Source organism: Centropristis striata, chromosome 2 (assembly GCF_030273125.1).
Source record: "Centropristis striata isolate RG_2023a ecotype Rhode Island chromosome 2, C.striata_1.0, whole genome shotgun sequence".
NCBI lineage: Eukaryota > Metazoa > Chordata > Actinopteri > Perciformes > Serranidae > Centropristis > Centropristis striata.
Window position 1 is genome coordinate 30,500,720 of NC_081518.1, and position 14,548 is coordinate 30,515,267.

A 14,548-nucleotide genomic window follows, 5' to 3' on the forward strand; every position below is an offset into this window, starting at 1 on the left:
TTTCACCTTGATGAGTCTGTTAGTGTATATGATCTGATCTCAAATCTGATTAACGTTCATATCGTGTTCTGATGTCTAAGCTGCAGATTAGTGTGTTGTCTGTAAACAGTGTGTGTGTGTGTGTGTGTGTGTGTGTGTGTGTGTGTGTGTGTGTGTGTGTGTGTGTGTGTGTGTAGGCTAAAGGCTTTGAGCTGAGTTACCTGGAGAAGGTGGTGGAGGTGAAGGACACGGTTCACCGCCAGACGCTGCTGCACCACACCTGCAGCCAGGTGGTCGACAACTACCCACAATCCTCTGACATCTACTCCGAGATCCCCGCCATCACCCGCTCCGCCAAGGTACCAGCACGCCGTCCTGTCAGTCAGCAGGCCGTCCTGTCAGTTAGCAAGCCGCCCTGTCAGTTAGCAAACCGCCCTGTCAGTTAGCAAGCCATCCTGGCGGTCTGAGCACGCTCAGTGACGGGTCTCGTCTCTGCAGGTGGACTTCGAGCTGCTGGCGGAGAACCTGGTGCAGCTGGAGAGGCGCTGCAAAGCATCATGGGACAACCTGAAGGTGGTCGCCAAACACGAGACGAAGGCCGTCCTCAAGAACAAGATGACCGAGTTCCTGAAGGACTGCACCCAGAGGATCATCATCCTCAAGGTGGTCCACCGCAGGGTCATCAACAGGTGAGACACGTGGGACAGGCAGAGACACACCTGAGACACACCTGAGACAGACAGAGACACACCTGAGACAGACAGAGACACAACTGAGACACCTGAGACAGACAGAGACACACCTGAGACACCCGAGACACATTTGAGATGGACAGAGACACACCTGGGACACACCTGAGACACCTGGGACAGATAGAGACAGACAGACACACCTGAGACACACAGAGACAGACAGAGACACCTGAGACATACCTGAGACATACCTGTGACAGACAGAGACACCTGAGACAGACAGAGACACACCTGAGACGGCAGAGACACACCTGAGACGGCAGAGACACACCTGAGACGGACAGAGACAACTGAGACAGACAGAGACACACCTGAGACGGACAGAGACAACTGAGACAGACAGAGACACACCTGAGATGGACAGAGACACCTGAGAAAGACAGAGACACACCTGAGACGGACAGAGACACCTGAGAAAGACAGAGACACACCAGAGTCACACCTGAGACAAACAGACACACCTGAGACAGAGAGACGGACAGAGACACTTTTGATAAAGTCCCCCTCCTGTCCCCCTGCAGGTTCCACTCCTTCCTGCTGTTCCTGGGACAGCCGTCCTCGTCTGTGCGGGACATCCGTGTGACGTCTTTCTGTCGGATCATCAGTGAGTTCTCTCTGGAGTACCGGACCACCAGAGAAAGGGTCATCTCTCATAAACGCAAACAGGCTGTAAGGAGAGAGAGGACCAAGACCAGGGGCAAGATGATCACTGAGGTCTGTCCCCTGTCCTCTGTCTTACTGTCCTCTGACCTGTGACCTCTGACCTCTGTCCTGTCCTCTGACCCCTGACCTCTGACCTGTCCTCTCACCTGTCCTCTGTCATGTCCTCTGTCCTCTGTCCTCTGACCTCTGTCCTGTCCTCTGACCTGTGTCCTCTGTCCCACGTCCTGTCAGACGGAGAAGTTTTCGGGGGCGGTGCCAGCAGAAGACACTCCGTCCCCTGTGTCTCTGGCGGTGGAGGCGGAGCCAGGTCAGGAGGAGGAGCACGAGAACATGAAGAACCTTCTGATCAGCAGCAGCCTGACGGACCAGAGACCCGGACTGAGACGCTCCAGAGCTGTCCGCAGTAAGTCCTGACCCCAGACCAGATCTAAGACCTGACCCCAGACCAGATCTAAGACCTGACCTCAGACCAGATCTAAGACCTGACCTCAGACCAGATCTAAGACCTGACCCCAGATCAGATCTAAGACCTGACCCCAGATCAGATCTAAGAACTGACCTCAGATCAGATCTAAGAACTGACCCCAGATCAGATCTAAGACCTGACCTCAGACCAGATCTAAGACCTGACCTCAGACCAGATCTAAGACCTGACCTCAGACCAGATCTAAGACCTGACCCCAGATCAGATCTAAGAACTGACCTCGGAGCAGATCAGACCTTAGATCAGATCAAACATCTTTTCATTTTAAAACACGCTATTTTTCTTTGTTTACAAACACAAAGAAGGAAACAAAGTGAAACACAGAAGTGTTGCATTATTATTATTAGGCCCACGGGGCAATCGCACCAAGCATTATTGTTATACTGTGATATGATTTTTTCTTCTTCCTCTTCTGGATGCAATTTCGTCCCACTACAAATTATATATCAAAACATGCGGTTTGATCGGGATCGGTGTGCTATTACTTTTCTCTACGCAGTACGAATTTTAAAAATGAATAGGCGTGCGTACAGGCACGCGTATTGCTAGTACACCAGATAATGAAGGGGTGACGGGTAAAAAGTGTCATGCCACTTGCGAACGTAGCGGACGCCTGTGCGCACACTCATCTCAATGTACAAATAATTATTTACTTAATGATAACAATTTTGAGTTTAACAGCCGATTCGCTTCACAATTAAAGCAATCCGTGTATCACCAAGAGAGACCGATACACGTGCACACGTTAAGGCGTCTGAAGAGTTGGCTTTAAGACAGTAACACACACGTGTTAACGCCTGTAATGCCTGTAATGCCTGTACGGCGTACGCCTATAACAGTATATCAGGACTGGACCATTGCTCAGGAACAAACTGAGGAAGAGGCTGTGCGCATTTACGCACAAGGTCCACTGGATCATCAGGACCTGACAGTTATTAATTTTCTATGTTCTGCAGCATATCTACACAGATCACCTGTTATACATAGCAGACGCGTAGCCAGTAATGGGCCTCGGCGGCACTGGCCCACCCATTTTACTCACTGGCCCACCCATTTTACTCACTGGCCCACCCAGCCAAGTTTGATAAAAACATATATGTAAGAAAGGAAATAAATGTATAATTGTATTTGTAACCCGGCCCTTGTGGGATGAGCCTCTCCACACCCAGGAACTCTGCGTTGTGTTGTTTATGGGCTGTTTTGAGGGAAGTGCCTGACGCACGATACAAAGGGAAGTGAAAGTCAGCAAAATGCAGCAGTTTTACCTTATTAGTTAACCACAAATGCCTGTAAAATATAATGGGACTGTGCATAAGTGCCGAATTGGGATAAACAGTGTAGATATAAGGTCTGATGGAATCATATTGTGAAGAGACTGTGTCTTCCACATGGCTACTTAATATTAATTGAATGCGTCCACATGGCTTACTTACTTACTTAATATTAATTAACATAAAGTGTATAGAGAGAGAGAGAGAGAGAGAGAGACACAGAGAGACACAGAGAGACACAGAGAGACAGAGACACAGAGAGAGAGAGACCTAAAGCCAACGCTTCAGACGCCGTAAACGTGTGCACGTGTAGACTTGAAACAGCCTAAACTGTCTCATCGGTCTCTCTTGGTAACACATGAACTGCTTTAATTGTGAAGCGAAGCAGTTAAACTCAAAAGTTGTCATCATAAAGTAAATAATTATTTGTACATTGAGACAGGCGTGCGCACAGGCGTCCGCTACGTTGGCTCGTGGCACGGCAGGAACGAGCCCTTTCTATTTGATTTCAACAAACACTACACAGCATGTGTCTGTACGCTCATGTAGAATTGTACTTAACATTCACACGGGTCTTCTTTGAGGCGTAGTTCACCCGTCATGTAGCCGTCACATAGGCGTATGCGCAATAACGCGTGTGCATCTTCTGCGTGACGCCTACGTGACACCCATCTGTCCATTGAAAGTGAATGGAATTTACAATGTATAATATATATATATATGTATAATGTAAGCACGCACACTCCTCCAGATACACGTTTCACACACACACACACACACACACACACACACACAGACATTTTGAGGTTAAAGGGCATAGGTTGCTGTATAAATAAATACTTGAAAATGAATGCTTGTTGTAGGTGTGCTCCTTGTTTATAATATAGCATCATAACATTACTAGTATTAATTGTTTGAAATTTTTGAAGAATCTCATCATAGTGTACACACACCGGCAGTAGCCCCCGTGGCCCTTTCAGAATTTCCCCAGAGGAAATTTTCTAGTTATTATTATTATTATTTTTATTGTTGGGTTTATTATTAAGGTTCATTATGAACTGCTGTGATCCTGTAGTTCCGTGTGCTCCAACAGGCTGATAAACACACACGCACACACACACACACACACACACACACACACACACACACACATTCCTGCAGGATTACTTCATATTTCTGTGTTTACATTCTGTGAGCAAACATGAGAAACACTAAACTGAGACTGAGCGCAGAGACTCTTTCAGTCTGATGGTCCACCTGGAGTTCCCCTGAATAAAGTCTCCTGGTCCTGGTTCTGACTGTGGTTCTGGTCCTCAGGTATGGGCAGAGTGAGTCCGTCCCAGCTGTCTGCGGCTAGAGACGACGGGAGCCCTGGCAGTCCAGATGACGCCACCGACGAGATCATGGACCAGCTGGTGAAGTCCGTCACCCAGAACCCTTCAGACCGAGCCGCCAGCCCCAAGACCCGCAAACGGTCCCGCCTCAACAGAAAGTCATGTGAGTACGGCCCAGTGGGAGGCTGTCCGGACCTGAGTTCTGTTGGTCCGGACCTGAGTTCTGCACTGCAAAAAAGGGGTGTCTAACAACAAGATAAAAACACAAAATCTGAGGGAAAAGGTTTTCCAAGCAAATGAAATGATCTGTCCTTGCAGCAAGAAATAAGATTATAGTGTAAAGTTGAAAAAAATAACGCTTAAAACAAGATAAATTATCTAACACTTCTAAATCTAAAGTTTTTTTTATCTTGGTAAGAACCAAATAATTTGCAGCATGCTGGTCTGGACGTGAGTTCTGCAGGAACAAACAAAGTCTCATTTAAGGAGGTTCAGATGGATCCAAGCAGGTCCAGACTCTGTACAGGTTCTGGGTGTTTCTGGGTCAAGGTGGACCTGGGCAGGTCCGGTCTGGTCTGTTTCAGACCCTGTGTTCATCCTTCTTGTCGAACACACATTTCCCTGAAAGCAAACAAATTTATCAAACAATAATCTCTGGTTGACTTTTCATGGAAACAAAAGCAAAAAATAATCCAAACAACATGGCTGTATATGAGATCAGAACGGGGCTAACTAATGTGGGTTTTTTTGGTTTTGTTTTTTACTTTGTTTATTAAGCTTTTTTCACAATAGAACACAGACAAACAGGAACACTCAGAACAGAACCCCCACCCCATAAAGTCAAAAAAATAAATAAATAAATAAATAAATATATATATATATATATATATATATATATATATATATATTAGGGCCGGGACTCGATAAAAAAAATGTATCTAATTAATTAGAGGCTTTGTAATTAATTTATCGAAATGAATCACATTTTAATTGCATATAAATATTTGACCAGAGAACAGTGAGAAGTATTTTTTCATATGGATTTTTAGTATACCGTTGAATACCACATTAGCGTCCATGCTAGCTGCTATATGTTTTGCATTGAGGTGATACTTGAGGCTCGATGTGCTTCGGTGATATGCGAATTCCTTGTTGCATAGCAACACAACCATGCTCTTATCGACGATTCCATCCGTTCGTTTTTTGTAACAAAATTTCCCATCCACGGGGCCAACCAAAGCGGTCTCATTAGCTTCTTCATTCATGTTCACTGTGGTTTGCTGTTGTCTGAACTCATGAACGCTAGTTGGTGCTCCAGTATAATCGGTCTGCCTGAAACTCATCCAGTGAGAAACATTCTGCGGTGCAAAGATAAGCGTGATTAAAATGCGTCAATTTTTTTACCGCTTAACGCTTTAATTATATCCAGGTTTTTAGTATATTTTTTATTGCTACATGGCAAACAAGGTACCAGTAGGTGCAGTAGATTCTCAGAAAACCAACAAGACCCAGCATTCTGATATGCAGCTCTGAAGGCTGTGCAATTGGGCAATTAGTTGAAAGGGGTGTGTTTAAAAAAAAATAGCAGTTTGGCATTCAATCAGTGAGGTCATCAATTTTGTGAAAAAGCAGGTGTGAATCAGGTGGCCTCTATTTAAAGATGAAGCCAGCACTTGTTGAACATGGATTTCTCTTTGAAAGCCTGAGGAAAATGGGTCGTTCAAGACATTGTTCAGAAGAACAGCATAGAAAACTTATAAAGAGGTGCAAACAATTTTAGGCTGTTCAGCTAAAATGATCTCCAATGCTTTAAAATGGAGAGCAAAACCAGAGACACGTGGCAGAAAATGGAAGATAACCATCAAAATGGATGGAAGAATAAGCAGAATGGCAAAGGCTCAGCCAGTGATCAGCTCCAGGATGATCAAAGACAGTCTGGAGTTACCTGGAAGTGCTGCGACAGTTAGAAGACGTCTGTGTGAAGCTAATCTATTTACAAGAAGCCCCCCACAAAATCCCTCTGTTAAAAAAAGGCATTTGCAGAACATGTTACAATTTGCCAAAGAACACATCAACTGGCCTAAAGAGAAATGGAGGAACATTTTGTCGACTGATGAGAGTAAAATTGATCTTTTTGGGTCCAAGGGCCGCAGACAGTTTGTGAGACGACCCCCAAACTCTGAATTCAAGCCTCAGTACACAGTGAAGACAGTGAAGCATGGTGGTCCAAGCATCATGATATGGGCATGTTTCTCCTACTATGGTATTTCTCTTTAGGCCACTTTATTTATCACATACCAGGGATCATGGATCAGTTTGCATACGTCAAAATACTTGAAGAGGTCATGTTGCCTTATGCTGAAGAGGACATGCCCTTGAAATGGGTGTTTCAACAAGACAATGACCCCAAACACACTAATAAACCAGCAAAATCTTGGTTCCAAACCAACAACATTGATGTTATGGAGTGGCCAGCCCAATCCCCGGACCTTAATCCAATTGAGAACTTGTGGGGTGACATCAAAAATGCTGTTTCTGAAGCAAAACCAAGAAATGTAAATTAATTGTGGAATGTTGTTAAAGACTCTTGGAGTGGAATAACAGCTGAAAGGTGCCACAAGTTGGTTGACTCCATGCCACACAGATGTGAAGCAGTATTAAAAAAAACTGTGGTCATACAACTAAATATTAGTTTAGTGATTCACAGGATTGATAAATACTAGAAAGAAAAAAGTTTGTACAAAATAGTTTTGTGTTTGTAAAGTCAACGGCAGACACTGCTATATTTTTGAACACACCCCTTTCAGCTAATTGCCCAATTGCACAGCCTTAAGAGCGTGCATATCATGAATGCTGGGTCTTGTTGGTTTTCTGAGAATCTACTGCACCTACTGGTACCTTGTTTGCCATGTAGCAATAAAAAATATACTAAAAACCTGGATTAATCTGGTTAGTCACATTGGACTGCTATTACATTGAACACTACTACACTACACTAGATTGATTAATAATAATAAATAGATGAGTGAATCTAGACTATATATGTTAAGCATGTTGTAAAAGACGACAAATATAAACATAAAAAGGAGAAAATGTTACAGAAAACAAAAAAACAAACAAGCAAAAACATTAGAGAAGTACAGTACAAACGGAATAATATTTCATCTAAACACAGTGAAATCAGTGTTAGTCCTCATTAACTTGAGTCATGCAGCTCTGATTTCTCTTCCACTGATCTCAGAAAAGGTTGCTGATGTGTTTTAATATCTAAAACTGTTTGCTCTGCATCTCTCCTAACCCCAACTAAAGAACTTTTCCTCCCTGTTCTCTTGGCTGGACGTGACCTGGACACACCTTTCTCCAGATGAGACAGGAGTTATTGGGTAGATAAGCAAAATAATTGTGCATTTTATGACTAAAGCATGAAAGTTTCAGTATATAATCTACATACCCAAAGGTTGTATTTTAGACGTGGAGGCAGTTTGTATTTGACCTCTGGTAAATGTGAGAGGTCGTTGACCTCAGTGTTGAATTTTTTAATTTTTTGCCCCATCACCCTGCTTTATAACCATGTATATCTTTGACAAAATTGCAACTTTGCTCTTATAAAGATACTTTTGCTCCCTCAGCCATAGTCCTGTAACAAAATTTTGTTTAAAGCCTCAATTTTGCTCAATTTGGGCTCTGTACCCTACAAGTATATGGGCATTTTTTTCAGGTATAAAGGTAGAGACTTGGACTTGTTACATGGAATTTTATGACTGTCAAATCTGAAATGCCTCTGCGTCTGAATTAAACTTCATGGTCTATAGAAACCATGGAGAAAGTTTCATGCTTTAGTCATAAAATGCACAAATCCTTCAATATATGAGCTTAGCTGCTGCACTAAATCAACCCACAATCGGAATCAGGTTCATATTTCATCAAACTTAATTTCCAACAATAATAATTCAGAATAATAATAATTCATAATTTCCACCATAACTCAAAATACATTTTTCCTTTAAAAATATTTTAAACATAAAACCTCTAAATGTCTCCAACAGTCTGTGGAGACAACAACAGCTTTGTGTCCACAACAGCCTCATATCTGTTGTCTCTTCCTCTCTAAGTTCTCTGACAGCAGATAAACTGGAACTCAAAACACAAAACACAGTCGGTCTGACCTCAGAGAGTTGCAGGGACACTGATTATATTTATATTATATATGTAGATGAAGGACAGTTCCAGTCCATCTGAGACACTCAGATGTTGCTCTGTTTATATACAGGATCATCTCAATACATGAGAATGTGATGAAAAGTCCATTTCCAGCAGTTCAAGTCAAACAAGTATTGAGTCATATAGATGGACATACTTTTCAGAGGCCAACATTTCATATTAAACATACTTTTTAACCCTTTGAAGCCTGAACCATGAAATAATTGCCAGAAAATTCAATTTTTTTAAAAAACTGGAGTGTTTATTGAACCTACTGACAAATTTATATATATATATATATATATATATATATATATATATATATATATATATATATGCAATTTTTTGTGCAATTTCTTGCTCACAGTTTGTTTTTCTTGAACTAACAAAAACATATAAGACCTAACATTTTTAACCAATTAAAACTTTCCTTTTAACATTTCCCTCAAACATACAAAATTTTTTTTTTTCCTTATAACACAACATCAGACATCTGCTGATATGAAGTTTTCATGCTGCAATGACGGATCCACCAGTGGAACCAGTTATTTTTTTTCCAATTATAACCAATTATTTTTGCTACATCTGGTATTTTTGTGCAATTTGTTGCTCAGTTTGATTATCTTCAACACATCTGCAATGCTCAAATTTATTGCCATCTAAAAATACGCACCAAAAAAAACAAATGATGTATGTCTTTGAATTGTTCGAGAGATATCTCAATTTTACTCTAAGTTAACCTAATTATGTCAGTTGAACCTTTATTTAGTTTACATTAATACCTGCTGGATCAAATGTGATACACACATTTTCAACACGGTTTTACAAAAAATTAAGTGAAATATTAATTAATTTTAAATTACATCAGTCCATTAAATCTTCCTATTCAAGTATCAGTAACAATTTGAAAGTTTTTATTATCTTAACTTTTCCAAAACTGACAAAAATATTTTTGAATAATGACATGTGTGTCTCTGATTGACTGTGCAAGCCCTCAGGTGCATTAATTCCTGATCCCTGGTGGATTATCTAGGTACTGCATGTATCTGATACATCAGGTTTCTCAGGAAAAAGAATATCACCCTGATTATGTAGAGGTCTCAAAAACTAGTGTATCAAATATGATACATTCGGCTTTATAGGGTGTGGCTACAGAAAACAAATATCCAATTACGTAATACAGACAATACAATGAAAATGCTCTGTCCCATTACGACTGACAGTGATGTAGCGAATACACATCCAGAAAGAAGTGAAGAGTCGTTAAAAAAAAACAAAAAAAAAACAAATTTTTCAAAAATCTCAATTTCCATTTTGAGAGAAAGTGCAAACATTTTTTGATAATTAAAAATAATAATTTAATTTATTGAGATGCACCTGTAGATCAGAGTCATGGCCCGTGTGTCCCCGCCCCCTGCGTGAAGCTCCGCCTCCTCTCACCTGAGCTGTGTGTGTGTGTGTTTCAGTAAGGAGGACTCTCAAGAGCGGCCTCAGTCTGGACGTGGTCCAGGCTCTGGGACTCAACAAGTCTGCAGACAGAGTGTGAGACTGATGGAGCAGCTGAACCTGAACACCGGATGGATTCATCAACTCTCATCAGTTTGAATCTGAACTCACAAGACTGAAACATAAGAACTGTTTCCTGCAGAATAATTTGACACTTTTCAGCCATTCTTTCTTAATTTATGCAGTTAAAGTTCATATTTTCCTGCTGAGCATCAAGCCAAAGATGATTCACTTCATTTAAAAAGGAAATAATTTAACATTTAATTATCATCTTTACGTCTTTTTACAAAAACCCGCAGAATTTAAATAAGAAATTATTTAAAATATCCTTATTAAAAGTTCAGTCACATGATCTGAAGTCACTCTGTGTCAGAAGGCTTCACACCAAATATCGACTCTAAAATCCAAAAATCTGTTATTGACAGTGAACGAAACTTATGAATGAGATTCATCTCAACAATCTGACGTCAATGATTTGACTTTTAATCCTGCAGATGTTCCAAACAGATCAAACTATAAAATCAATATGTGTGTCCTCTCAGGAGTTTCAGCTTTAAAAAATAGTTTTTTACATTTTTTAGCTTTTGAGCAACAAAATGCAGTTTCAGTCTGAGATATCAAAAATATATATAAAAATAAGGTATAAGAGTCACTGAATCACTGACACTCTGTGTGTGTGTGTGTGTGTGTGTGTGTGTGTCCGTGTGTGTGTGTGTGTCCGTGTCCGTGTCCGTGTGTGTGTGTGTGTGTCCGTGTGTGTGTGTGTGTGTGTGTGTGTTATTATCTCATATGTTTCATCTGAGCACAAATTATTAGAATATTATTTCTGTACAGTCGATGTGTTTTGGGTTTTTTTTCTTCTGATTTCAGATCAGTTTCATCAGTTTATTAAACTGATTTCAGATCAGTTTCATCAGTTTATTAAACTGATTTCAGATCACTACATGTTGTTCAGTCCATTAAACTGATCTGAAGTCAGTCTGTGACCGTTTAGATTCTGTTGTTTTAACTTAAACTAAAGATGAACATTTTACAGAACGACTAGAGGAAAGATTGAATGTGTTCCAGTCATTAAAATTAATAAAGTTTTTCATAAAGAACAGAACAATTATGAGAGTTTTCTTCACTTCCCGTCTCAGAATCTTTGTTTTCAGTTTTAATCATTTATTTGTCTTTATAATGTAAAACAGAATGATTCATAAACAGAACAGAGATAAATACTGTCATGATAATAATAATAATATGTGTTAAAAATGTCTATTTAAAATTAAAATATATATATATATATATATAATAAAATGTCTAATCTTTAAAAATAAACTATTTTTTGTATTTTTGATTGAGTTCAATATGTAATTGAAATAAATGAATATTTTAATCAGGACAGAAAGATGCATCATTACTTTAAAATATAATTATATTAATACAATAATCATAAATAAATAAGGACAAATATAAAAGAACAATTATTTGACTTCAGGAGCTTTTTATCAAATCTGTTTCTGTCATATTCTTAAAAAAAAAAAATGTGTTTGTATGTTCAGCATTTAATTCAATTCAATAAAAACAACCAGACAGTTCAAAACCTAAACATAATTATAATTATTATTGTTTCAGATATTTGTTACTCATTTTGTGGTAGAAACAAATAAAAGAAATATCACTGATATATAAATGAGTTCAATATAAATAAAACGCTAAATAACAGATGTAGAGTAAATAAATGATGAAATATTCTTCTGTACATTTCTTTAGTGTTGACCAGTTGAAGAGTCTTAAACATGAATCTGGCTATTTTGGTCATTTATAACTCTTTTTTTTTTTTTTTAGGTTCGTACGTCATAAATGTCTAATAATAATTTAATCAGGACACACAGATGCATCATTACTTTAAAATATAATTATTATGGCCTAATATTAATACAAGAATAATACATAAATCAGGAAAATGTTATAAAAGAACAATTAATTTGACTTCAGGAGGTTTTTATCAAACCTGTTTCTGTGATATTCTAAAATATATATAATTGTTTGTACGTTCAAAAATGTTTGATTTTATTAAGTTCAACAAAAACAACCAGACAGCGTTTACAGTCTAAACATGATTATAATAATTATTGTTTTAGATATTTCTTACTCATTTTGTGGTAAAAACACATAACAGAAATATTACTGATATATAAATAAGTTCAATATAAATAAAACTCTAAAGAACAGATGTAGAATAAATGATTAAATATTCTTCTGTACATTTCTTTAGTGTTGGCCAGTTTTGTATTCTCTTTAAACATGAATCAGGCTAATATGGTAATTTCGGTCATTTAACATTTTTTTTTTTGGTTCTGAGGTCATTAATGACTAATAATAATCAGGACATACATGCATCTGTAGTTTCAAATTTAATTATTATGGCCTAATATTAATACAAGAATGATAAATAAATAAACTCTCCACCTTACAGCGATCAAAGCGAGAGGGTGGGCTGGCCTTCCCAAATTTTAAGAGGTACCATCAGGGCTTGACTGCTCCTCTCAGGTAGCCTGGAGGGATATAGAGGAAGCGCTAGTGCTTCCATACAAACTTAAAGGGATCTTATTTTCTGGATTAACCATCAACCAATGCATGTTACGCTTCGGGCCTGTTATTACGAACTTGATACGAAACTTCAGGGTGGTTGAGAAGAGTTTGGGGGGGAATTGGAAGTGGCATCTGAATACTCCATTGTGGGGGAATAAGAACATTATGTCAGGGAATAAGCTGTTCGAACCAGCATCATGGTCCTCAAAGGGAGTGTACAATCTCGGAGATGTATATGACCCAGGGGGGTATGCTTAGCTTCCAGACGTTGTGTTCTCTTTTTAATCTGCCAATAACATCTCACTTTCTGTACCGCCGACTGCTGTCGGCTCTTCGCGCCTATGGTGTGCAGACCAACTCTAAGCTGCAGACACATCCTGTCGTGGACTGGCTTTCCGCAACGAACACTAGAGGGCTCGTATCAGCTGTGTACTCACAACTTCAAACTCTTACACAGAAAGAGCCTTGGGGGCGTCCCGGTGGCTCACACTGGTAGAGCGCTTACCATGTAGGCTGAGTCCTTGCTGCGGCGGAGCTGGGTTCGAATCCGGCCTGAGCTCCCTTTGCCGCATGTCTTCCCCTCTATCACCCCCTTTCTATCTATCACTATCAATAAAGCAAAAAATGCCAAAAGAAAAAAGAAAGAGCCTTGGCTGTTGCAGAAGAGGACATACATTGGGAAAAGGTCTGGGGGAGCACATTGCACGTGTCCAACAACCCCAACCATCAGTTGATTCATTATAAGCTGTGTCAGGAGGCCTTTCTGACGCCACTTTTGAGATTCCGTATGAAGTTGTCATCCAGCCCAAACTGTGACCTGTGCTCCCTGAACATGCCAGGAACATTTAAGCATATGGTATGGGACTGCCCAGAGGTTTATGGTTTTTGGAGGAAGGTTACAGTGATTTTATCTAATGTGATTGATAAGCCTGTACCTCTGGAGCCGACTCTACTTTTACTCAATGATGATTCACATTTGGGGCTGAATGAGAAACAGCGTAAAGTTTGGATGGCTGGCCTGATGGCTGCCAAAAAACTGATAGTACAACACTGGCTACCTCCTCACAAACTGTACGCTAAGAAATGGCTGCGATACTTTCAGGATGTGGTCATGGTTGAACTATCTACAGCACGGGTGAACAAAGCCAAGAGTTCTACACTGGACTCATGGAAGAGAGCCGCTCTGGCTATAACAGATCTGCTCAGTTCAGAATAAAGACACATTATAGGAGACACTAGACCGAGAGGGGAGGTGGGAGGGAGGGGGGATAGATTTGTTTAAGATGTATGCACTACTATGTATGACCTTGTTGTGAGAATCTATATTGTCAATAAAACAGTTGATCACAAAAAAATAATAATAAATAAATCAGCGCACACACACACACACACACACACACACACCCATATATATATATATATAGGGTTGTACATTCAAAAAAGGATTAATTAAAACAACAAAAACAACCACTTTACAACTTAAACATTTTAATAATTATTATTGTTTTAGATATTGTTATTAATTTTGTGGTAGAAACACATAACAGAAATATTACTGATATACAAATTAGTTCAATATAAATAAAACTAAAACATCTAAATTATAAGAGATGTAGAAAAAATATTACATTTTTAAATATTTTTTATTGTAATAATTTTACATTTCTTTAGTGTTGACCAGTTTAAGAGTCTTTATATTCTCTTTTTACATGAATCCGGTAATTTGGTCATTTTGGTCATTCATAACTGTTTTTTTTTAGGTTCTGACGTCATTAATGACCA

At 39.4% G+C, this 14,548-nt stretch overlaps 1 protein-coding gene across 6 annotated transcripts in view; it reads left to right on the forward strand.

Moving 5' to 3' along the window:
• Positions 1-10,867, forward strand: part of fhod1 (formin homology 2 domain containing 1) — a 56,628-nt gene extending 45,761 nt beyond the window's left edge. For all 6 annotated transcript variants that reach the window (XM_059354699.1, XM_059354714.1, XM_059354707.1 and 3 more), the window contains 6 exons: positions 177-338; positions 478-668; positions 1,253-1,445; positions 1,626-1,797; positions 4,467-4,646; positions 10,150-10,867. In XM_059354699.1, coding sequence (XP_059210682.1) covers positions 177-338; positions 478-668; positions 1,253-1,445; positions 1,626-1,797; positions 4,467-4,646; positions 10,150-10,229 — 978 coding nt within the window. In that variant the 3' untranslated portion in view covers positions 10,230-10,867. The remainder of the gene's footprint in view (positions 1-176; positions 339-477; positions 669-1,252; positions 1,446-1,625; positions 1,798-4,466; positions 4,647-10,149) is intronic.
• Positions 10,868-14,548: the final 3,681 nt, after the last annotated feature.